This window comes from Pseudopodoces humilis, chromosome 6 (assembly GCF_049639895.1).
Source record: "Pseudopodoces humilis isolate 2021_Gansu_Grassland_sample_001 chromosome 6, ASM4963989v1, whole genome shotgun sequence".
Classification (NCBI taxonomy): Eukaryota; Metazoa; Chordata; class Aves; order Passeriformes; family Paridae; genus Pseudopodoces; species Pseudopodoces humilis.
The window spans coordinates 59,547,299-59,571,013 of record NC_142205.1 but is presented as its reverse complement, the minus strand read 5'-3'; the positions used below and the strand labels follow the sequence as shown (position 1 = coordinate 59,571,013).

The window sequence follows — 23,715 nt, the reverse complement described above, 5'->3', positions numbered from 1 at the left end:
GCCCACATCATCCCATTGGGAGTGTGGGTGGAGTGAGCCGTGCTCCCATCTCTGGAGTAGGAGGATTGTGTCATGCAGCATGAAGAGGCATGGCACCGGCTGAGCTCCTGTCCATACCAAGGCTGTGCATTTCGAAATGGGACATGCAGCTGTGAGTATGTCTGGAGGTGCACTCCGCTCTTTGAGAATGTGGGGAGAATCTTCTGAGTAAATAACCTAATAAAATGTGATAACGATGTAATAAAATGATGATGTTAGATAATGGTCTGACAGCAGTAAACCGTACTACAGAATGCATGTTTTGTATTTTTTGAGTTGTCACATCTTACTTCTTTTTAATACTTGTAGTAACATTTTTTTTCCCCATTCTAGCAGGTGTTTATGGCATATCAGCCAGAAGAAAGCCTTATAAAACAATTTCAGGAAGAGAGAGTTACAAGTGATTACATTCTTTGAAATGTGATCAGAGATCTGGTCTAAAGGTCTCAGGAGTTTTACTCCCTTACTTCAGGAGAGCAAATGTTTGATTTCATCCCTCATCAGGACTATGGGTAAGTGTTGTGGTAGAGTTGTTAGAATGTTGTTAAGTTAATGTTAGTACTTGATAGCTTGAAATATATCTTTTCCCCTCTTTTAGTTGTGATTTTCCTCTCAGCTTCTCTTTCTCCTAATTGTTTACCTGGCATCAAGTTACCATGGTTACTGAAGGTTTTCTCCTCAGCTCCACTGCGAGAAGTCGGATGGAGTGGAGGGGAGACCCTGCTGGCATTTCCAGCTGCTTGAAATTTCTTTAGCCCAGGAGACTCTTCCTACCAACACGGAAGTTTGTAACTCTGTTTTTCCTGTCCCAGAATATCTCTGAGCTATGGAAGCTGAGAGGGCATGTTTCCCTTCCCTTTCTTTCCCCCCTGTGTTGCCAGGAAACCAGCCTCCCCCCTCTGCCCCTCTATGGAGAATACTACACCTCTGTGGGCATTTGAAGAAGTTGGTGTCTGTTGTTTCTTATCTTGGTGTGTGTAACCTTGATTTGTAGAAAGTTTGTAAGATGTACTAACTGAGAAAAATAATTGGTTCTTTCTCTGACATTCCCTCCCTCCGAGAAACCCTGTTAAAAGAGACCCCCCAGACCCCAAATCCTTGTTCTCTCATCCTTTGGATTCCCCTTCACAGAAATAAACTGTGGAATGCAAACCAGAGAGAGAGTCCCCCGCCGATTTCTTTGCTCTCTTGATAGACTCGAATTCTTGAAGAAAATCAGTGAACCCCACAAACATATGTTGGCTCGAAACCCAAGTGAAGAGAAACCTCATCACTGAGCTAGCTGGGCCACTCTCAGGAGGTTTGAGTCAGGTAAGCACATTCTTAGCCTTAGACGTTAATTTCCTGACTCTTGAAACAGGATGTATGGACCTGTGGTCTTTCAAGAGGTATTTCCATGCTTTTAGGTCTCACATTTTTGATTATAAAGTTAATATTTTCAGTGCAGTTTCTTTCCCCCTAATTTTTTTTCCCAAGATTTATAATAAGATTTAATGGTTAGTTCTGGCATATTTACATTTAAATAAAATTATTTAAGTATTATTTAAAACATATGTGAATAATGCCAGTATTTAGAAGGGAAAACTGTTGTGATTCTTGACTGTTGTTACAGTGGAGAGAGGGACCAAGTAAGACTTTAATTTCTCAACACACTCATAAATGTTCTATCTCTGAATAAGGGGATGACAAGACTCTGGGTGGTACAGAATGATGGACAAGGTTGATAGGAAAGAGCTGGCATGTATTTCTTGCAATGCAAACCATGTGGTATTAAACAAATGGGTAACAAGTACAACCCATCTAAAGGGATATATGACAGCAAATGATTCCATTATGGACCATGTTGCTGTGGTAGAGGCAACACGAACCGATGATAGGGCAAGCTTCTATAGCTGTTTGGGAGAAAACGTTGAAAGTGGAAACAAAATGCTGACCCAATAGAGGAATTCTCCCAAAGGATGCTGTGCTGTGCTTGCAGTCATTCCTAAGTGAGAGCTGGGAGAAAATTGTATGTATTTAATCAATGCAATAAGTGTTAGGCATTGACACATTAATCTATTGCATTCAGTGTCAGTGATACACAAACCATATACAAGATTTATACAAACAATATATGAGATATGCATTGACAACCATGCAATGCCTACACATCTGTGGGTATTTATACCTTGCTGAGGCAAGCAAATGTAATCAGAAGATGTAGTGGATTTCTCTGTTTTGAGATACAAAAACTCAAGCCTGTTGTAAGCCACAGGATACAATAAATAACTTTCTGTAATTGTTGAATTTATCTTGTGTGGAAACAATAATGTTTCTGTGGCCAGAGCTAAATGTGTTACAGTCATCCTAATGAGTGATATAGTAGATAAAGATACTTACTCAGTGTTTTCATAGTTCATCTGTTGATGGCCAAAGTGTAATTAGCCCAATCTTACTTTGGTCAGATATAAACAGACTCCTGTTTGGTGGTGTAGATGGAATCTGTAGAGACCTAAAGAGCAGCAGACATAGCTCAGTTAGAGTGAGAATGCAGAGGAGCACATATTTGCACTTCAGTGCATGAAGACAATGTGTTTTCCATAAATAAATATTGCACCTGACACCGCTAACTATGCATAGGTGACCTCTAAGGCTATTCTGGCCTTTTGGAGGATTTTCCACAAGTAAAACTACCAGAGATTATTTCACCCTTGAGTAGCAATCAGGTAGGGAGTTCAATAAATGTGCAGTTGAAATGTTGAGAAGACATAAGCAAAACTAAAAAAAAGGCTTTTTGTTGCTGTTATAGCTGGTTAAAGTTTATTTGAAAAAGATTTGTTCTTAGTAGTTTTCATTCTGAGTACACTCATCAGAATTATTGGAGTGTAGAGTGTACTGATCAGTCCTATTTGAAGACTCTCTTATCCTGCAAAACATAATCCTGGACCTCTGGATGTTAAGTGATGCTGGTAAATCAGCCCAGGTTTGCTGTCTGACTCTGTGTCATTGACTTACAAGGCTTTTCTAAAGAGATCAGTCTGCTTTGTAACATGGCAAAACTCACAGAGAAATACCACAGAGCCCTACAACTAGAGTCAGAATGTTATAAATTGCTCACCACAATTGGGTTGGTCAATCAATAAGGCAATTTATTAATTCATTGGTAAGGAACAAGCAAGCAGCGCTGGGGATGCGGGGAGTCTCCGCTCCACCAACACATCCACCTTACCCCTGGTCACCGGCTCTTTTATAGGCAGTTTCTTGTTGGGCTGTGTCATGCCTTCTGTGCTGGGGTACAAGTCCAGGCAAGGCCAAACATGTTGGCTATCTCCTCAGCAGGAGTGGCTGGGAGCCCCCACCAGGTCTGGACAAAGCTCCAACATGTGGCCAGCTTACACTCCTAGCAAGCAGGTAACAGCAGTAACAAGGCTTTACACATTTGCACAAGCCCACTGTTTTCTTTATACATAAAGAGTGGATACAATTCATAATTATTTCCTAAGCAATTACATTGTGGCAAAAATACATAACAGCAAAAGCCAGCAATTCACAGCAAAGGGATTTAAATAATGAAATCACTATATTTTCCTTTGTTTCATGTCCATGTTTACTTTAATATCAGTATTCCTGTTTATACTGATTCCATTGTGTGTTTCCATAATGACATGAATCACTATGTAACATCTCACGATAAGAATAATTTTAGCAATAGTAACACCTTCCCCTGCCTAATGGCAATGTCAGGATGTACTTCTGTACACTGGATGCAAGCAGCTTTTGAAAATGTTGCTGTTTGCTTACTCCAAACAGGTAAAAATTATACCCTGTATATTTCCTATAAAGAGGATCAAGTGATAGAAGGTTGACTTTGATTGACAGTCATGATTATTGCCATTTGCCCGGGGTAGAAATACTTCTTCGTTAACCCTTAGGGAGTGTGTTACTTCATGTAGTAGTTTCACATTAATTAACATTTAAGGAAGAAGTAAGAAACTACTCACAGAAGTAATTTATTTAAGAAAAGCTGTTAGGACCTTCTTCTGTGCCTGGGAAAGACCAATAGCTGACTAGTTCTGAAAACTAACAACATTTTATACCATTTAAAAATTAGATCTGCTTCTGTGAGATCCACATTTTAAAACCGCAAGAAATCTCTCTCTTTGCTTCCAGCCTGGAGATGTAGCTGAGCTCTGGTGGGGCCAGCCGCGCTCCCCTGCAGCCTGTGCGACCGGGGTGGAGGCAGACCCCAGTGGCTCTCGGGCAGGGGACAGGAGGCAGGGAGCCCCCAGCCCAGGTCAGGCCGGGCCACAGCTGCTGACATCCTGCCCACACTGAGCCCTCCCCCTGCCCGCTGGGCCCCAGGCAGAGCAACCCCTCCCAGCGGCTGCAGGACAGAGGGAGATGCCCAGCTCAGCCTGAAATCCAGCACCGTGACTGCTACAGCCACTGGCCACGACCATCTCCAAGCTTGGGTGAGATATTAACCCTTTCAGTGCACAGGTGCACTGAAAGTGCACTGCAGACCACAATTCTCCACTCGGGTGAGAGAAAAAGAATGGCCACATGTGAAAAAACAACGTAAAAACACCTAAGTCAGTAAAAAAAAGTCAAGCCTCAGATAAAAAGAGAATAAAGAAATACCCAAATAGAACTGAAAACTCTTTTAGTAGTACCATAGAGATAGACAATAATACACTGAAGTATTCCCTTTAATTCATAAGAGAGTATGGGGGCATGAAGTATTCAAACTGCAGATGTGAGCAGAAACATCCATTAATAATGCCAAACAGAAATTAGAGTAGCTGTGATCCCATAAGAAGCTTAAACAAAAAAAGAAATGAAAATAATGAAGACCCTTTACCCTGCCGAGGAGAGAAGAAAAAAAAACCTCTGTTCCCAGAGATAAGCACAAAGACAAATAAACAAAACTTTTACCTTTAAACAACTCATCCTTAAAATAATACCCCATAAGTTCATAACCCACAGACACTCCTGTAGGAAAGCTATAAAAAAAAAAAAAAAACAAAATACAAAACTTTTCCCAGACAACTGCTATTCATAGAAAAAAAAAAAAAACCACAAGAAAACTGTTTCTTGTAAAAAAGTTTCCATAGCATTACAAAAAACCCCCTCCTCTCCCTACAAAAACTAATAAAAGACTATTGTATAGTTAGTACTAATTTAACATCCCAAGTTTTGTCTCTACATTATCAGCTAAGAAAAACAAAATTAAGCAGAAAGAAGAAAAGTGTTCTAGAAGTTTTATTCTAATGCTTCTTATTCTTGTAATCCTATTAATAAAATTTCTTTATACCTTTTAAGTTTTAAACCTGTTTTACCCTTCTCCTGATCCATATCTCACAACAAGAAATAAATAAGTGCACTAGTAATTTTAGCCAACAGTAAACCCTCCACACTATTTAGTGCATTAACCAAAAAACTCAAATTAACAAATCTAAACCACTACACTTCAGCATCTGAAGCACCACCTGGCTGAAGCTGATGTGTCAGTGCTGCTTTGGAGCAGTATCTGCTAGTGACATGTGATGTTTGTGTGATCTGATAAGAAAGGTGTTACAAGAAAGGCAGGCTGCAAACTCTCCCCTGACATATCCTTGGAGTCACTGGTATGGTTAGTGTTGGATAGGAAGGAAGCATACCTGGAAAGACTGGTTGCCAAAATTTCTATGACTGTGTGATTCTTCCTTTTTGAAGACCATGGCAAGTGTTATTTCCAGGCTGTGTTCCCTCTGTGTATCAGAGGGAAGGCAAAACCATAGTGCCACTTCTTGAAAGCTGTCACCTCCCACTGCAGTATTTTATCTGTTCACAGTGTAGAACCTGCTTAAAAGCTGACTGCTGTGTAACCACTGCTGTGCAGGAAAGGGCTCTTTATGCCTGATTTAACCCTTCCATGTGAGGCACTACAGGTAGACACAGCTAAGTGCTGTGTTTGCTTCTTACATTGAAAAAATAAATGGGTCATAATTCCGGTTCCCTCTGACAATTGGCAGTTAGGCAATAGGCAATGTTTTGCAATATGAAATCAGTAGAATGACTTCAAGGGGTCTAGAACCTAGAGTAGGCAGCTGATGCCCATTCCATCTCCTTCTCATTTCCCTAGGAGACCAGGAATTGTTTCAAGTGAATTTCTTATGCTTGTGGGTATCAATTTGAGATTCATTAAATTAAAGGGAGCTTTGCTCTTGGGTTCCTCCTGTGTCATCCATACCACTTTCTTCTAAGTTGGATTCCATTCTTCCAAATGAACAGAGAATTTTGCACATTTTCTGGTGGGTTTTCCTGACATATGGGGTACTTCACCATAAAAAAGTGCTTGTGGTCATTTGGTATAAATTCATCATTATTTACTGGACTTTACAGATGAGTGCTACATTCTGTTGCTGCATGTTTGTTTGAATTATTTGCAATACCTTCCCACTTCTGGATAAAGCCTTTTTCACAGCTTCAAAACAGACATGATTGCAGTAGGCTGGCTGTTGGTAAGAGGGACAAAAAGGGCAAAAGAATGACATGCAGAAGCTCTGTTTAGTCAGTGGATGCAATTATTTTGCTGTGGAAATTTATGTAGCCACATTACAAACTGTAGTTTGTGGTGGCCTGGTGGCCTGATTCGGCCAGTGGGCCAGCCCTGACTGCGATCAACCTGGGGCCATGGAAGGCAACACCCTAAGTTTGGGGATATTGTTTAAATTAGGGTGAGTTCATTTGCTTGGATCATGGGAGTTACTATATTAATATGAGTTACATGGTCATTCATAATTGGTTAGAATGTTTCTAGAAAGTTCAAAGCTAGTGTATATAAATTGGGATCATCCTTTGTTTGGGGTCTTAGAGTGTGGCTGTGTTCGGGAATGCTCCACTGCTAATATTAAAGGACCCTTGGATTTTCCAGCTAAGACCCATCACCTGCTCTTTTCTTCCACGCTGACCTGTTGCAATTGTGGCCTGTCCTTGTGGTGTGGGCTGCACGACGTGACAGTATTTATTCAGCTTAGTGTTGGATGCATATCTGTTCACATTGGAATTTGATAAAAATGACATTTTATGGCTCATCTGAAATATTATTATTATTGATAACAACAACAACAACAACAACAACAATAACAAATTATTGTGATGGGGTTCAAAAAGCTATGCCAAATTTCTGACCAAAAAATAGGAAGCTATGTTATGAATTTCCTGGAGAAATAAAGAATTTCATTTTTTCTTCAAATCATGAGCAAGTTCATTACCTTCATTCAGGGAAGAGATAAAATTCAAATCCATATTCACTTCTATAGCAGTCTCAAGGGCTTTGGAGTTAAGACATACAGTGCTTAGTCCACCATGTCTCAGTTGTTTTAATGCTCGTGGTCTCAAGAACATAAAGATGCTTTAGAAGCTTTGGCAGCCATTTTTGGCAGAAATTTAATAAGATTGAACTACTTGGTCATGATTGGACAAGTTCCAGTACTCAGATTCATTCCTACATGGGTTTTAGGACAATTTTTCATTGAATTAGAATTTTTACTCCATACTGTTAATAGGTGGGTGTGCAGAATCGCCTTGATATTTGTGTCATTCCAAATTTGGGCAGTTAAAGTGCAGGTTTTTTGTTTGTGTGTTTGATTGTTTCTTTTTCTCTCCAATCCACATGACATCAATGGTAACAGAATAGTAAGAACATCAAAATGGTTTTCATTATTTTGGGAGGTAGAAAGTGGATAAGGCAAAGAATAAATGTAAGAGCCTTGGCCATATGGATCTTGTAGTATCTTTGGGCTAGATGGTTTGACCACCTCAATAGAGAGGCTGCTAGAAACTCTTCAGTTCTTTATATGGTTTCACAGGATGAAAAAAAACTCTCCCTTATCCAGGAGAGGAAGCTTCTTCCTCCCATCCAGGCTAGGGAAGTCTGTCTTTCCCTCTATGCTTTTAAGAAATTATCTGTCTTGTGTGTGCCTAAACTTATTGCTGAGGCATCCCACCAAATGAATGGCTACATATTCCTGTTCCTTGCAATACTTCATTTTTCCCACCTTTCCTGCCTCAAATCATGTCCCAGAAATTACCTCCACCCACCCACAGGGTTTTTAGCACCCAGACAAGGGGCATACTGATCCCCTGTGCCAAGGCTGATGGTGGTAGCTATTCACAGGTGCTGCCAGGTGGATCAATGTTCTCTCCTCCAGCGCTCCACCAAAGGCCATGCTAGGGAACATGTGTTAGCTGGGCAAGCCACTCGAGGGAGAGACCAGAAAGGGGAATAAGGAATGGTAGCTAAAGAGAAATGGGTGGGCAAAGCTGTTTTACAATGGAGCATTGCTCCCAAAGAAGCCTTTTGGGAGGCAGGTGAGAAATAGTGGTTAATGGTGTACCTGGCAGCAGCAGTGTGGAGAGTGAGGGGCTCAAGGTTGCCACTGAGAGGAAGATCATTGGGAAGACAGAAACACTTAAAAAACAAACCAGTGAGCTTTTGCAGAGGATACAGAAGGCTCAGAAGACAGCCAACAAGGGGAGAGAAAGTAAAGAAGCTAACTAATGAAAATATGCAAAAGAGAAGTTATATTGCTGGATAACTTGCAATGTAATTTGAAAGACCTGACGGATATCATGCAGCGGCAAATCTGAAGGTACAGAAGCTACTTGACTCACTATGCAGCACAAGAAGCATTTAATGGATTCACATGGGCTTGCAAGTATCAGGAATCTACATGCTGGTACCTGGGTGCATGGTGTAAGTTAGAGGTGGTGCAGCCCCCTCTAACAGCTGTGCTTCTCTTACTGCCTGGACAGTTTTGGGTGCCCTGATCTACACAGGATCTTTGGGGCTGCTTCCATTTCTAAGGAACCCATCTACTCCACAACACAAATCAAGCAATGGTACTTGGGGATGGGACTATTTTAAAAGGACAGGCCCAGCTTCAGACAAACACACCAATGTAAGTATTGGCAAAGGAAAGATCTTTTGTGGATTGGTATGTCACTATCTTGGAAGTTGTGTTTTAAATGCACATTCCACCAAGACTGGTTAATTTGTTCTGTGGGAAGATAGTAAAGAAGTAAACGAGCAGCTGGTGGGCTCCCCTGAGGTTCTAGTTATTCACCTTTGTATCATCTCTGATGCACACAAAAAGGCAGGAGAGGGGCGTCTGTAAGGGGTTGAGCAGAGTATTTTCTAAAAAATACCGAATTAAATTATAGGAATTTGATAGGCTAGAAGGAGATTATCTCTTGCATTTCAATTCTGTAGTTGAATAGGTGCAAAGATAGATGGCTTGTTACTTCACCACAGTGTATTTTGTAACCTTGTAATACAGGCTTTTTGGCTAATTTCTGATAGAGATAGAGTGGAGAGAGCAGGTTTATTGTCTTCTCAGTCCTTGCCTGCTGAAACTTGCATCCTCATTTCATACTTGTTATTAAAAAACAAAATAAATCAGAAAAAACCTGACTTGAACCTCAAGCTTCTGTTTCACTCATTTGCTTGAATACCAAAACAAGGCAGTTATCTCACCATGAAATAGAAAACCTAACTGAATAAGTCACAGATTTGTACAAACGTCAGCTGGAGGAATGCTTCATGTGTATTAATAAGGTTTAGAAGAGAAGATTTTAGGCAGTCTGAAAAACACACCCACGTAGTTCTGCATTGTAATTTATTGGCAGGACACCTTGTGAAAACCAGTTGTCACATTGACAAGGATCCTTATTGGCAGCATCTAATTATCTAACATATATTATTACTTATCATGTTTTTTTTTCCTTCTCCCCTGGTGAGCTAATGCTTATCAATTACAAGGAAGTGGGTGGAGTTAGGGCGGGACAAAGGGTAGAAATTACCTTACCATTGAGAGTATCGGTAGTGTCAGTCTTCAGTGAGCAACAGCCTTCTCCTAGAGACAGCTGTGGCTCTTAGAATGTGTAATTTTTATTTGCCTCTATCTCTTGAAGCTTGCTAGATTTTCCACTACAGATGAGCATATATTCTCAGAAAGGCAGCTGGTTGGCATTTTGGAGGAGCAAACATGGAAGAAAATAGAGAAGACCATGGCCTTGCAGAAGGCAAGATTTTGTCTATCTGGATGATTTTGTTTGTGGCATTAATTTTGTTGCCTTCGATGTTTCGAGTGTCACTGGGGATTTCTCATTTCTATGTGAAAATTGTAATTAAAATATTAGAGGTAAGTTGCGAAGTAGATTCAAAAGGTATGTGTCTGCTACAGGACATGTTTAATAAAAAAAATAAAAATGTGTACATTTGATAGAAATGCCATAAAAGTCAACAGAAAAAAATCCATTAACTTGCATGTGTTGTTTGCAGCTGTACTTTATGTGATAATCTTTTGAGGGGTGTCTTTAATGATATCTAGTTATGTGCTGGTTTATAATCTGCTACTGGTTTGAGGGTTTTTTGGGGTAAAAGTAGAGATTCCATGGTACTTTCTTCTAGTTCATACTTGTTAGAATGCTTTATGCAAGTAGAATACTCATGACAAGTCAAGTATAAAGAAAAAGATCTATTAGTTTGTGGAAGTTGGTAAGTAATAAAAACATGTGTTTTAGATGTATATCAGTTTCAGTGGTTTTACTTGGATTGTTTTAATAGCATGGAATTAATACTCCAGGTAAGAACATTGATTCTGTGTCTTTGCTTCACCCAGTTATAAATCTGGGGGATCTAGCAGTTAACTTCTGCTGTACAAGTCTTAAAGGAACATGTCTGCAACCTTCTAAAAATGTAATTTTTCTAGAGATAAACAGATCACGGCTAATATCCTGATCTGCTTCTATCATTAAAATGTTTCTGGGGCTTTTTATAAGCCAGAATCTGATTTAGTTTTTCAAGTTTGACTTTTGATATCCATTATTAGCCAGAAGTAGGTGCTGTGAATTCATCATATTGAACAGTGAGGCATTTCCATTTTCCAATAGATTAACTTTATGCTTCTGGCATAAACCTGCTTTCTGTGAATATACTTTCTACTTGTGACAGAAAACATGTTACTATTATTGTGGCTATTATTATTAAGTCGTTGGAGTAATTTGTTTTGCAGTAGAACACGTCTGTAGCAGTGTAATACAGTTAATATCATGACCATCTTACCTTGTCAATTCTGTCTTTTATTTGTCTCATGTTCTCTTTAATTTGTTGTTGTTGGGGGTTTTTTGTTTGCTTGTTTGTGGGTTTGGGGAAGGTTGTTTATTTGTTTTAATACTGATCAAGAGCTCTTGGGCACTATCTCCTTACCGTTGTATGAACATCGTTTAGCACAGTGCACATTTAGCAGATTGCAAAATTTAGGGATTAGTTATTTTTTCAGATACTGATGTCAGTGGGCAATGGCTGTCTGTGGTGGCTGTATGTAATACTGGCCTTTATATGTGAAATATTTTTTAATCAGCCAGTGGTATGCTAATTAAATTCCTATTCATGCCCTAATTAAGAGCTACTATCTTATCAAACCTGTCTCTGGACAGCTTTGCTGCTGTAGTTTGTGAGCATCAAAAATAATTTCTGGGTTTTTTTTCCCTGTGCATTTCCCAACTTTAAGAGACCTTTGACCCACTCAGTGTGTGTTTTATGTAGGAAGGCACTTCTTTCATAAAGCACATTAAGCATTTTTCTCTCCACAGTTTTTGAAACAGGTTACGAGCATGATAATTCCATGCTCACAGTGTGGAGGATCAATATATTGAAAAATAAAAATGTTATGTGATCAGTTATAGCCTTTTGTGTCTAGCTCCCTGGTGCCACAGCGTCTAATAACAGGAACAGCACAACTCCATGCACTGCTGTTTAGGCTGGCTCATTTTGTTCTTTTGTCCAAAGCTGTTCCCTAATTGTCCTGTGGGCAAAAAAGGAGTTTCCTCTGTTTTCATCTTATAATTAATTCCAATGGTTTTCGTTGAAGTATTGTCAAATGCTTCTCATTGTGCCACAAGAGTATCTTGGGGTTGGTGGGAAATGGGAGGGAGAAAGGATGGGGAGGGGATGTTAGGTCCCCTTTGCTTGTGATGTGGCTCACTAGGCTCTTTGGAAGAAAGGGTAGGACTGGAAAATGCTAGGTTAAAGGAATTGCTGGGCCTATTCTTGGAGTCATGGGGCTTTTTCAGCAGAATACGGCCAAAACTGCAGCTTGGGATAAGTCAGTCTTAATGCAGGCTTGTTTGAGATATGAACAACCTGACACAGAAAGCCCAGAGAGGTGTTGACTGGTTTCTAGCTGTGGTGTTGTATTCCTGCGATACGGTTAATGGGATAATGCACGGAGACTATCTGTGGTTCCTGTTGTCTTCTGGAATGGTGAAACAGGATGCCTTCCCAGAGAGCTGAGCTGGAAATGCTGAAGATGCTTATTATCACATATTGGCACACTACTGACTATATTGCAGGATTATCACTGCTCTAGGAAGTGCCAAACAACTGGGTGATGCTTCAGCAAAAATCCAACCTTGAACACTATGGCTGGTCTCTCCATTGTGTTGTGTTTGACTTAGTCTGTTATGTAGACCAGCAAAATTAATAGAAAACTTCTCACCTAAGGAGTTTTTTTCTGTTTCTTACAGCTGAGCAGAGGAAAAGCATGTTTTATTTTCCTCCATGTTTGACAACTTGAGAAAAATAGAAGAGTGGAGACTGAAATCAAGGACTCCAAAGTCAAAAAATATTTTTTAAAGTTTTGTTTTCAAAGAAAGTTTATCTTTAGATCTTACTTAATTTGCTGGGAACAAAAAAGGTGTTTTAGAATAAACCTCAAGTTTTCAGATCTATCACTAAGCAATGAATAATGGTGGCATATGATAAATTACTTTGATTTCTTGACTTCACTGAAGTATTTTAGCACTGTGAATGGTGATTAGAATAAATGGGAAAGATGTAATCATGTATGGAAATATTTTTTGCCCTCTGCTGCTTTTCTATCAAGGAATATAGATACTTGTTATTTTAGAAAGAAAATGAATCATTTTATAAAAGCAAGATTCTAGATTTGAAAATTTGGGGTGACTGTTTTTGTTTGCAGGTGCTTTTTGTGGTTGGTTTTTTGTTTGGTTTTCTGGTTTTTTTTGGTTTTTTTTGAGGACATATGGATAATAAAATAGCAAAAGACCTCCAATAGAGAAAAGTCTCAATTGCATATCTGCTAGCCTATAATTATTATTATTACCCTTAATTTATCCTTCAAATATTTCTGGAAATTATAAAGGTGAATGTGGTTTGCGTTTTGCTTGGCTTATTTTTTCACTTTTACGCATGATAACTTTTATTTGTAAATAATGTCTTTTCTCTGAGCTTTGTCCATCCTGGGGTTTGTTGGAGATGAGAATATTAGCAAATCTGTGCCAGGGATGTTACTCCAGCAATTGCAAAAGAAGATGCATTTGCTAGGGTGAAATCTATGCCGTGCTCTCAGAGCCCTATGAAGAGTCAAAGAAACACATTAAACAGCTGCAGCTCCATTTGCCAAGAAATATTCTTGGAGTTTTACCAGATCTGAACTTCTGTATTAAATTGGAGCATTGTTGCTTCTTGAGAAAAAGAAATCAGCCAGCTAAAAATTGTGAGTAGTTTTTGCATTGAGAGCACACTTGCACACTCAGGTAGTTTATATGCTGTAAACTCCTACTGGAGTATGGCAGATGTCAGACACTTCAGCTGGTGAAAAACTGCACTGGTGTGCTTCTAAGTACATGGTTATCCTTAGCTGGCCTCTCCATCAAAACTCAAGTAAATTATACCTGTGCTTTTATCCCAAAGAAACCATTCTCAACCCATTTCATAAGTACTCATGGAGCAGCTGGGAGATTTGTGAGTCCTTTTCACAGTCTGAGGGTGGACAATGACATCCTCTCAGACACTGAGTGTAACACACCATTTCATCTGGGTTCAAGTTTGTGATGGGCAAGGGGAAATGAGGCCAGGCAGAAACCACTGTTGGATGAAGAGGTCATGAGTGCTTGATCTCAGATGGTGATTTTATTTTGTGCTAAAAACCTACCAACCTTCTCTTCACCACCATAATGGAAGACTTTACATAGAAGAATTGCCCCAAAGCCTTTGTCACACATGAGGAAAAGATTGCAAAAAGTTCATGTAATGAGTAATTAGAAAAACCTTTTATGAGAATATGGGAGAAGAGGTATTAAAATACGGGGAGAGAGGCAAAACTGAATTATTACATAGTATGGAAAAATGGAGTATTGAGCTGTACTTGAGAGGGAAAAGGGAGGAAAAATCCTGCAAGAAACGAATTTTCAGAAAATGAACATTCCACGTTTTGTTTCATGTCATGTCCTGTGAAGACAGTAATTAACATAATGAAATATTGGGCACCCTCATTTTGTTTAGAATGTAATTACAGGAAGCTCAAACAAATGGGCTGTTGGAATTAAGCTGTCAAGTATTCAGTATTCCAGGTGGGATCAACTGTGTGGTGTTCGGACTCCTTGTGTCCTCATCACTTCAGAAATGAGAGTGAGGAAAACACAACCCTGAGCTCTCATTCAGTCAGCAAACGTAGGAATGAAGTTGCTACATTTAATACTTAAATTCTGTGTTGCAACATCTGTGGTTTTTTTGTAAGGTATTTAAAACATCCTTTCATTACTGTTTTGCAATGAAGACCAGTGTGACAGTTCTGTCTCAATACTGTGCAATACAAAGGTGATCACAAAGCCTTATTTCATTTTTGAAAACAGATTATACATACAGATGCTACCAAATGCAGAACAACTCAGTAGCCACCCCAGAGTTAATTAGTCTAGAGTTTGACCCAGACAGATGGCTTTGACAGGTGTCAATTCCATGGTTTGACTGAAAGCCCAAGACCTGCGTGACAGTACAGCTGTATTCCCACCTCACTGCTTGTGCTTCAGCCTCCCGTGCCAAGCCATGAGTTAGGGGAATTTTGTGTCCTGTGATGGTTTGTGGAAATATATTGCCTTTTTTCTTGCTCACACACTCTGCCCAAAGCTTTCTCATGGTAAAACTCAATTCTTGTAGTAGAAGAGAAAACTGATAACTGTTCCCTAAGCACCTGCTCTGTGCCAGTCCAAACTTTGTAGACGCCTGTTTTAATCCATCTCAGCCAGCTCTTTTCCAAGCTAATGAGCCCTGTTCAGCCTTTGAAAGCTCTTCCTCATCTTTCTTAGACACTGCTTTTGTAGCCTTGAATATTTAGTTAAAGTCTGCCACTTTTGCCCCACTCTTTCTCTGTGCTAGGAGGCACTATTTTATAATTTACTAGTAAGCTCTATACATTTTTGGGCTTTGACTTGTCTTGCTCATTTAGATTAGTTAATGTGTATTTTTGGAGTCAGCTTGATCAGTGATTGTCATCCTTTTTCTATGTGGGAATCAAAAGCCAGCCTCCTGGAGGTATTCCAGATCCTTCAGGACAGTATGAGCAAGCTCATTTCTGGCAGTGCTGGCCAGTTGGCAGGTGCTTTTTTATGTAGGAGGACAATGATAGGCAAGATAAGGATGGCAGACAGGAGACAGGAAAGCAGAGACTAAGGCAGAAGGCTTTATTTGTCAGTCTCAAATATTTTATATTTTATACTTTATGCTTTTTCCTCCCTTGTGCTATGCAACTATCCTAAAGGATGTTGGGGAAGGGATGAGGACCAGCAGTATTTTTTAAAGAGGTTAAATTTTCCATGTCTGCCTTTACTCTCTTTTGCAACGTTCCTGTACCTGTTCTGTATGTTCTTTCATTTCTCAGTGTGTGGGCTGCTGTTTTCATGACATCCCCTGGCTCCACCATTCTGAATGACTCTCCATGTGTTGTGAAAGATTGTGAGAGATGATGTACCTGTTGACCTTTTCAGGAGAATAATTGGGAAGTATAGACAAGATGACGGTCTGTGGTGTGGGTTTTTTAATTTATTTTTTGGGGGGGTTGTTTACTTTATGGTGTTATTAAAGATGGTTTGTATGGAGTTTAAAATACCACATCAAAGCCTATTCTGCCTTCAATTTTTTCTTTTATTTTATGATGGCTGGTAAAAAGAAAGGGTCAGCTAAAGGTTACTAAAATATCCTAATTATGTCAAGGCAAAGTGTAAATTTTGTTACTGAGTTAACTTTAATAGCTACAGAAAGAGCTGGTAGAAAGCATGCAAGACTTAAGGGTGGCACAAAGCTGGCTAGTGTTTGCACATGAGACTTGTTATAATGTAGTAGGAACTATTTGAGATCAGCTTTGTGGTGGCTTGTGTAGCTGCACATGTCAGCTAGAGGGAAATAGGGTGTTTAGCAAGAGTTTATATGAAGCAGATGGATTATCATTATCTCTTGTAGATGGGAACCTTTAATATCAGGTGAAGGCATAAACTGAGTGGGTCACTGAGTCTTTAATAATGAGAAGAGCCTATGCTCAAGCATCCTGTGCCCTTTGTTAGGCCACCTGCCTAACAGGTGGACATAAATACAGCCCAATTTCAGTACTTATGAAAGCTACTATTTATATGTCTATGTATGTACGATGAAAACATTCAAAACTAGGAAAAAAAAAATCAGGCACACTTTTTTATTTAATTTTGCTAATTGAGACTTTTATGATGCCCTACACATGGAGAAGAAACGGTTTAGCTCAAAAATATGAATACAGGGAAGGGTGAAAGCTCATTACCAAAGCTGCTACCTTCTGAAATACTATTGATACAAAATGTTGCCAGCTCTGTTTTCTGTCAACAGAGACCACTTGAATGCCCTCAAAATCAGGTAATCTCTTTTGTTCTTTAAGGTTCATTTTTTTAGATCTGTTTTTCTGGCATGTCTCTAATGTCAGTGGTATTACTTTGTATAATCCTATCGCCTAAAGCTAACTGGAGAGGAGAGAGTTTTGGACACATTGGATCTATGGTCTCATAGGTAGCTCAGTAATTTGTTGGACCCCAGAAAAAACCGACTGCCTGTGTCGTGAAAAGAAGTTTGAGCCAAATAATTTTTCCTGGAAATGGCAAAAGGTTGTCTATGTAACAAATTAAACAGGAGGCATGCAGGGCACCCTTCAGGCTGAATTTGAAAAATGAAAATCTGAGACCTGGCAGGGGTAAAAGAGGCTCAGACAATTCACCTGAGGTAATTGCAGAATGTCTGGAAATGATGAAATGAAAACCATCAACATCTACTTTTCTTGTTTTGGGAACAGTGGGCCACCCTGCAGATTGAGGAGGGAGTAAAAAAGCAGAAGGCGATGGCACTTGAAAATTTAATCTCCACTGGTAAGATCTCTGGATGAAGGGGACACAGCACTATTAATTTTGTAAAAAGACAACTATTTATCTTACTTACTTGGAAAGGAGTTTGATGAGCAAATATCCATTGAAGTTACAAACCTACATAAACATGTTATAAAAAAGATAATCTCTGATTGAGTTTCGTGAATAAAAGGAATTAGAGACTAGTGTGGGTATAGAAAGATGTTGCTGATAAACATTTGGGAAACATCCCTGTTTTCATAAGTTTTTTGCTTTCTGGCTTCATCAGCTCTCTCTTTACAGGATTAGGAGGAACGAGTGTTCTTTGTGCTTGACATGGCTCTGCATGGTTATCTTTTGCTTCTTGTAACTCCTAGAATGCAAAAAATCCAGGGTCTCTCAAGTAAAAGAGTTACAGCATCCTTTTCTAGATATGATGATAAAATCCAAATAATTTTTTTCCCCTAACTATTTTTCCTTTCTTTGACCACATGGGAGTGGGTTAAGTTCTCATAGTTATCCTTTTACTTGTAGTGCCATTAGTCATTAGTCGTGTAGGCTCTTTATTTGTCAGCTAATAATTTTCTGGCCTGATGACTTCCTGAAAGTTGAAGGTTTTACTAAAGTACAGATGGGGGAAAGTTTTGTGATTCTGATGAGGGGGGAGGTAGGTTGGTTGATCAAGATAAATTGTCTTTTTACAATGCATATTTAATGTCATCCAATATACACACTCAAAAAAAAAAAAAAAAAAAAAGCCAAGTGTTAGCTGGTATGAACCAAGAAAACTTCAATTACTGTAACTAGCCAGATAAGAATTTGGTCTCAGAGTGACCTGAGCTCAGCTATCAGACTTGCTGTGTGGCTGTCCTATGGGGTATGATTTTGCAAATAGCAAAGCAAGAATGTGTTGTCATTCTTCCTGCACAATGTGTCTGTGTAATGCTTTGTATGTCTGGGGTGGTGGAAATCCAGGCACTTTCAAGTTTCTTGGTAGTGAAGTGATTCTTAATGAAGAAGGGATGGGGGAAGGTATAAGGTTCCAAGAAAGAAAATACAGAGGAAGGTGTTTTTTACAGCTGGGAGACAATAAAGCTAATCAACAGTAGCAAGAACAACAATCATACAAACTGCCTGAATTTGAGTCAGGGCACCAGGAGGGATCTGTCATCTTGGCAGTGTATAGGTGACATTTCTAGCTGTGAGTGCCTATATTATTTGGTAAACTACAGTGAAGCAGGTGTTGTGCTCAAGGTTTTATTTGCAGCTTGATCGGAATCCTTTTCTCCTTCCTCAGCAACTTAGGGGCATTATATGGCATAGGATTAGAGAAACAACTTGTGGAATGAACTATCAGTACATGAATGAGGCATAGCAATGCCATTATGGTGCTTGAGTAGAAGAGCTGTTTCTAAAAAGCACATGTATTTGACATATATATGACTCTCTTTGGAATCCATATTGTTCATTTCACCATGTGGAAGGAAGGCTCATTTCCTCATGATCATGCAGGGATCATCCAGAGAGATGAGACCCCCATGGAAGAGGAGATTGTTGGCCGGTACCAAGGATGTTTCAGCCTTGCTGATATCATGTACTTCTCCAAGAAGGGCTGCGAGGCAGTTGCAGAAGATGAAGTCACTCCACGGTTCTGCTCCGAGGAGCTGCTGTCCTGGAATCTCCTCAGCAGAACCAATGCCAACTTGCACCATGTCAGTTGGAAACTGGCTGCTGTGTGGGTCACTGGCATCATAATTCGGTATTGCCTCCTGCTGCCTTTCCGGTGAGCCAGACAGAGTTTGCCGGGATCGTTTTTCATGGTACATTTTACAGAAGCTGGGAAATAATATACTATTGGCTAGTGGAGGAAGGAGGTTTGTGTGCTAGTTAGTGAGTGGTTTGTTGCTAGTTAGATGTTATTAATGCTGCAAAGAAGCATTGTGTAGTGGATCAAAGGGCCAAATAAGATTACCTTCTTGCATACTCCTCCAGTTTTGCTTCTTGGTGTTAATTAAGATTATTTTACTTTGTAGCATCTGCTTGTCTGTTTTCAGTGTCCTGTTGCTGGTGTTGGCCACTACAGTAGTAGGACAGTTCCCAAATGGCAGGTAGGTGTGTGCTGAGGGCTTTTTCAATTTCTTCTGTGTTTCTTTAAGGATTTGAACTGGTAGTTGGAACACTCTGCTGGAGTCCAGAGGATTGATGTGGACTATCATGGGGTGACTTTTTCTCTCCTGTAAAATTAGAGCGTTGTGAGAGAGAGTTAATGGCAATGGCACCTGAAAGCAGACATGCAGTGTGAGCCTTAGTATGGTCTTTGTAGTAACAGCAATTGGGGATAACTCAGGGAGTTTACATTGCATGTGTAACTCCATAAAACTGGAAATGTATCTATGGCTTCATTTCTTTCAGAGTTAAAGGCTGGCTGAGCAACCAGGTCCAGATGATATGTGCCACCTTAGGTGTCCGATGTCTGAGTGGCCTTGTTCATTTCCACAACAGGTGAGTGCTGCCATGTTGCCCTTGTTAGTCTGGAATTTGTTATTTGTAGTATTTAACATCTCAAGTTTTGGAGCAGGATTCTTATTCCATTACTGCCTGGTACAACTTGATCCAAAAAGCTGTTTGGATCATCCAGACTCTGTCAGGATGTTCACATGCTCTACAGTGTTTCCTGTTGTGTACTGGCAGGGTGTGTGTAGATGATGTAGTACCGTCTTTAGACACTTAGATATTTTTTGGCGCTTGTCACCTGATTGGGTCTGTAGTCTGGAGAATAAACATTAACTAATTATTTTTACTGTTGTCATTGCAGGGAAAACAAACCACAGGAAGGAGGCATCTGTGTTGCCAACCACACATCTCCACTAGATGTTCTAATCCTGGCCAGTGATGGATGCTATTCCTTGGTATGAACAAAACAGTTGGTGAATATCAGTAATGTTGAGATATCCATAGATTTAGTATTGGGTAAGAGGATAAACTTCCCGGTAGAAAGACTGGGATTTGACAGCATTCAAACTTGCATTCTAGACTGCAAAAAAACAGATGCAGGCAGATGTGTGGACATTTATGACCAAGGGGATTGCTATAATATGTCAATAAGCTTAGAAATGCTTTAATCTATTTAGAATTTAATCATTTAAGTGTGTGTGTTTGCTTTGTAACAAGTTTCTTTTGGGCTTGTAGGTTGGCCAGGTACATGGAGGGTTTATGGGACTTATTCAAAAATCCTGCATGCAAACCTCTCAGCATGTCTTGTTTGAACGCTCAGAAATGAAAGACCGTCACCTGGTGAGGAAAAAGTAAGATAATGAGGTGTTTGCTTCATTGTCTGGTCAGGTGTGGTAATTTGTCATCAGTGTTGTCATTTTTTTGTCATCAGTTGCCTTTTTTTTTCTTTTTTGTGATGTATGGTGTTTTGATTTTGTTCTTTAATGCAGGCTGAAGAGGAGCTCCATGCTCTTGAGTTATAGGAAAGATAGTTGTCTTGGAAAATGACAGATTTTAGTGTCAGTAATCTGCTTAGTGGTGATATTTGTGGTTTTAAGTGATGCACAGCAAATGTAGTAAGATACTTAATGTGGAGAATCATTAGATACATTTAAAACTGATGTTGTGAACCTAGAAAGCATGAAAACTAGAAATTTGGAATATATTTCAGTCTAAATAAGTTTGACTGCATTAATAATTGGAATCTGTGAAGTTATTTTCACACGCTTCAAGTACCACCATTCTCTGGTTAAAATGATAAGATGGAACTTCATACAGCTTTGTAGAAAATCTACTTTTTTAATTAGCAAGAGATACTGAGATAAAGGCCTGAAACCAGAACATATTCCAGCTGAGGCAACTGACTGGGCAAAGGGCAATTGGCACTAGGGATTTTCTTATCCTGTGTAAGAGGTAATGGATGTTTAGATTCTTGGACAAACATAAATATGAAGTATGCACTGGAATTTTATTTTCTCTCCACAGAATTAGAGAACACATTGCAGATAAGGCCAAGTTACCCATTTTAATTTTCCCAGAAGGTAGGAAGCAACTTATTGATTTTATTGCTCTTCTCACTTCTTGCCATTGAGTGCAGTTTATTATACCTAGTCTTTATAAGTGAGATATTTGTTTTTAGTTTGTAGAATTAATTAGTTCTTGTGAGATATTAAAAGTCAGGTTCTAGTATTTTACAACAGTTTCATGGCAGTTTATTTGCTTTAGCATATAACGTAATGGAGACATACAAGGCTCTGGGATTATACTCCAGAAGTAAAGCTTACTTTCTCCTTTAACAGCTAAGTCTTCTTAAGACAGTTTAAGATTCATTTCCTGATACTTTTCTCAGAGTGGATTAAGCCCTTCATCTATTTTAATTCTGACCAGGCACCTGCATTAACAACACATCAGTAATGATGTTTAAGAAGGGAAGCTTTGAGGTAGGAGGAACCATCCATCCAGTAGCAATCAAGGTACTGTAACTGCAGTTTTCCAAACATGGAAGGATTGTTTGCAAATGCTTCTCAGGTCAGAGAAGCTGTTCATGTGTAAGCCCTGAAAAGAGATATGTTTGGTGTGCATAAAGTACTGAATAAGCCTTGAGAGACAGAAACTTCTTGTGGTTTTAAGCAGTATGGGAAACATGTAATTTCTATCCTGGCTCTTTGTATGCTCTGAGGATAAAGGCAGTTTTCTTGGCACTTTCAAGTCTCTCTGAGTAGCTTTAGCCAGGTCACTCTACATCTGAAAATATTAGTTACTTTTTATGGAACTATAATGTTGCCTGATCTTATGGAAGTTGTTAAAACTGGTGCGAGCATTGTCAAGGAAATCTTTGTAGTCAGCATATCTGCAGATGACAAGTTTTTATGTTTTGAATAAATCTTTTGCTATAGTTGTGTTTCAACAGGTCTGTCACAGTTTGGGTTCATGCATTGTAAAGGTTAGCTGTTAGAAACTTGTAAAAAATGTTGGAGCTTTACTCTGAATTTGCTGATGCTTTCAGGAGGTGTGATTAGATTTTCCCCATATTTAATAAGTTGCATTGTGACTTTGTGGCAAAAAAAAAAAAAAAAGCAGTTTATGTGATTTAAACCAAGGGAGCTTATTTTTCTTTTCTTCCAGTATGACCCTCGCTTTGGAGATGCCTTCTGGAACAGCACAAAGCATTCCGTGATGACCTATGCTTTTAATGTGTTAACCAGCTGGGCTATTGTCTGCAATGTGTGGTACCTGCCACCGATGGTCAAAGAGGTTCTTATGCTTTTGTATGTTTTGAAAGTGCTTGTGAAATGTTGTCTGGAAGGAGGTCTGCATTACTACACAAGGTGTTCTGAATCTTTATTGATAACTTAATGGACAAAGGCCAGGAAGCAACACTGAAGTCTTAATTTTAAGTGAGCATGGATTAATATGGGATGCATCCTCTGGTCTGTCTAGACCTGGGACCTCAGGCTGTGTTATTTGAGGGGTGCCAGAAACCAGAGAGCCTCCCATGTAGTTCTTTTTGGCACCAAATAATGGCAAACCAGAATCAGCTGGAACTCCCCTGCAGCTCACATTTGGCTTGTGGGTCTGTCATAAACCCCAGTGCCTGCTGTGTGACAAAAGCTGTCTCTTTAAAGGAGGCACAGAGATAATGTCTATGTCGTAAAGCACTTAATTCATATATTTTTTCAGGAAGAAGAAGATGCTGTTCACTTTGCTGACAGAGTGAAGGCTGTCATTGCTGCTCAGGCAGGAATGTCTGTGCTTCCTTGGTAAGAAGCAACACCTCTGGAATTGTTTTCAAAGGTGTTCTGTATTCTGAAACATTAGCATGGAATCCTTTAAAATTTGTTTTATTTGCACTGTCGTCCATCTCTGATTCAGAAAACATTACTTTATTACTTGAACAATTACATCAGAATAATATAGTGATAGAAACAAAGCTGACAGGTGGATCTAGACAGCAAGCAGTATTAGGTGAAAATTGATTACTTGCCTGTTAAAAGCTGGGGTTAAAAGGAGGGCATTGTGGTGTAGTAAGTCTTGGCAGTATAAATCACTTAGAGAATATTAAGAGTGGAAATTTCTTTGACTACATAGTCTAAATATAGTAATGTTTTCCTGCCTTGACCCTGAAGTGAGTTTAAGGCTGTTTCTTTTCTATATCTTTCAGGGATGGGGGACTGAAAAGGAAAAAGGTCAAAGAGTCTTTCAAGGAAGAGCAACAGAAAAAATATTGTCAGATAGTAATACAAAATGTATCTGTGGAAAACAGAAATATTTGTTAAATGCTATTTATTTTATCTCATTTTTCCATGACTTATCTCTACCAGAGAATAGACTGTTTTTATATTAAACCCAACATGTTTTCCTTCTGTCCCTGTAAGATATTTTGCATGTGACACTGCAGGAAAACCATAAAGAGATATCCTTATTTAAAGAAAAGTACTAGAATTTTATAAATAGGGAAATAAAATATGCTAATAAAATTCCCTGTGATGCTGAGAA

General features: G+C 39.2%; 1 protein-coding gene across 5 annotated transcripts; it reads left to right on the top strand.

Moving 5' to 3' along the window:
* The first annotated feature begins 27 nt into the window (after nt 1–27).
* On the top strand, nt 28–23,715 carry LOC102110335 (glycerol-3-phosphate acyltransferase 3). Of its 5 annotated transcripts, XM_088056424.1 has the most exons (14): nt 28–151; nt 373–551; nt 1,235–1,350; nt 17,178–17,250; nt 18,739–19,009; nt 19,260–19,334; nt 19,639–19,728; nt 20,042–20,135; nt 20,416–20,531; nt 21,205–21,260; nt 21,607–21,692; nt 22,345–22,473; nt 22,900–22,979; nt 23,381–23,715. In XM_088056424.1, exons 4-14 carry the CDS (start codon nt 17,223–17,225, stop codon nt 23,493–23,495), a joined length of 1,140 nt encoding a protein of 379 aa, XP_087912550.1. In that variant the 5' UTR covers nt 28–151; nt 373–551; nt 1,235–1,350; nt 17,178–17,222; the 3' UTR covers nt 23,496–23,715. The 5 variants fall into 5 exon arrangements, with proteins under 5 accessions (XP_087912550.1, XP_087912551.1, XP_087912549.1 ...); XM_088056425.1 differs by lacking the exon at nt 28–151 and having other exon boundaries at nt 489–551; nt 1,171–1,350; XM_088056423.1 differs by lacking the exons at nt 28–151; nt 373–551; nt 1,235–1,350 and adding an exon at nt 9,905–10,086.

What these genes read in the sequence shown, in the direction of transcription:
- LOC102110335 (XM_005525582.3), top strand. Translation starts at nt 10,050, where the DNA reads ATGGAAGAAAATAGAGAAGACCATGGCCTTGCAGAAGGCAAGATTTTG. An exon ending in TGCCTCCTGCTGCCTTTCCG is followed by an intron (nt 19,010 to 19,259) that starts GTGAGCCAGACA and finishes TTTACTTTGTAG; the next exon opens with CATCTGCTTGTCTGTTTTCA. An exon ending in TGCCACCGATGGTCAAAGAG is followed by an intron (nt 22,474 to 22,899) that starts GTTCTTATGCTT and finishes ATATTTTTTCAG; the next exon opens with GAAGAAGAAGATGCTGTTCA.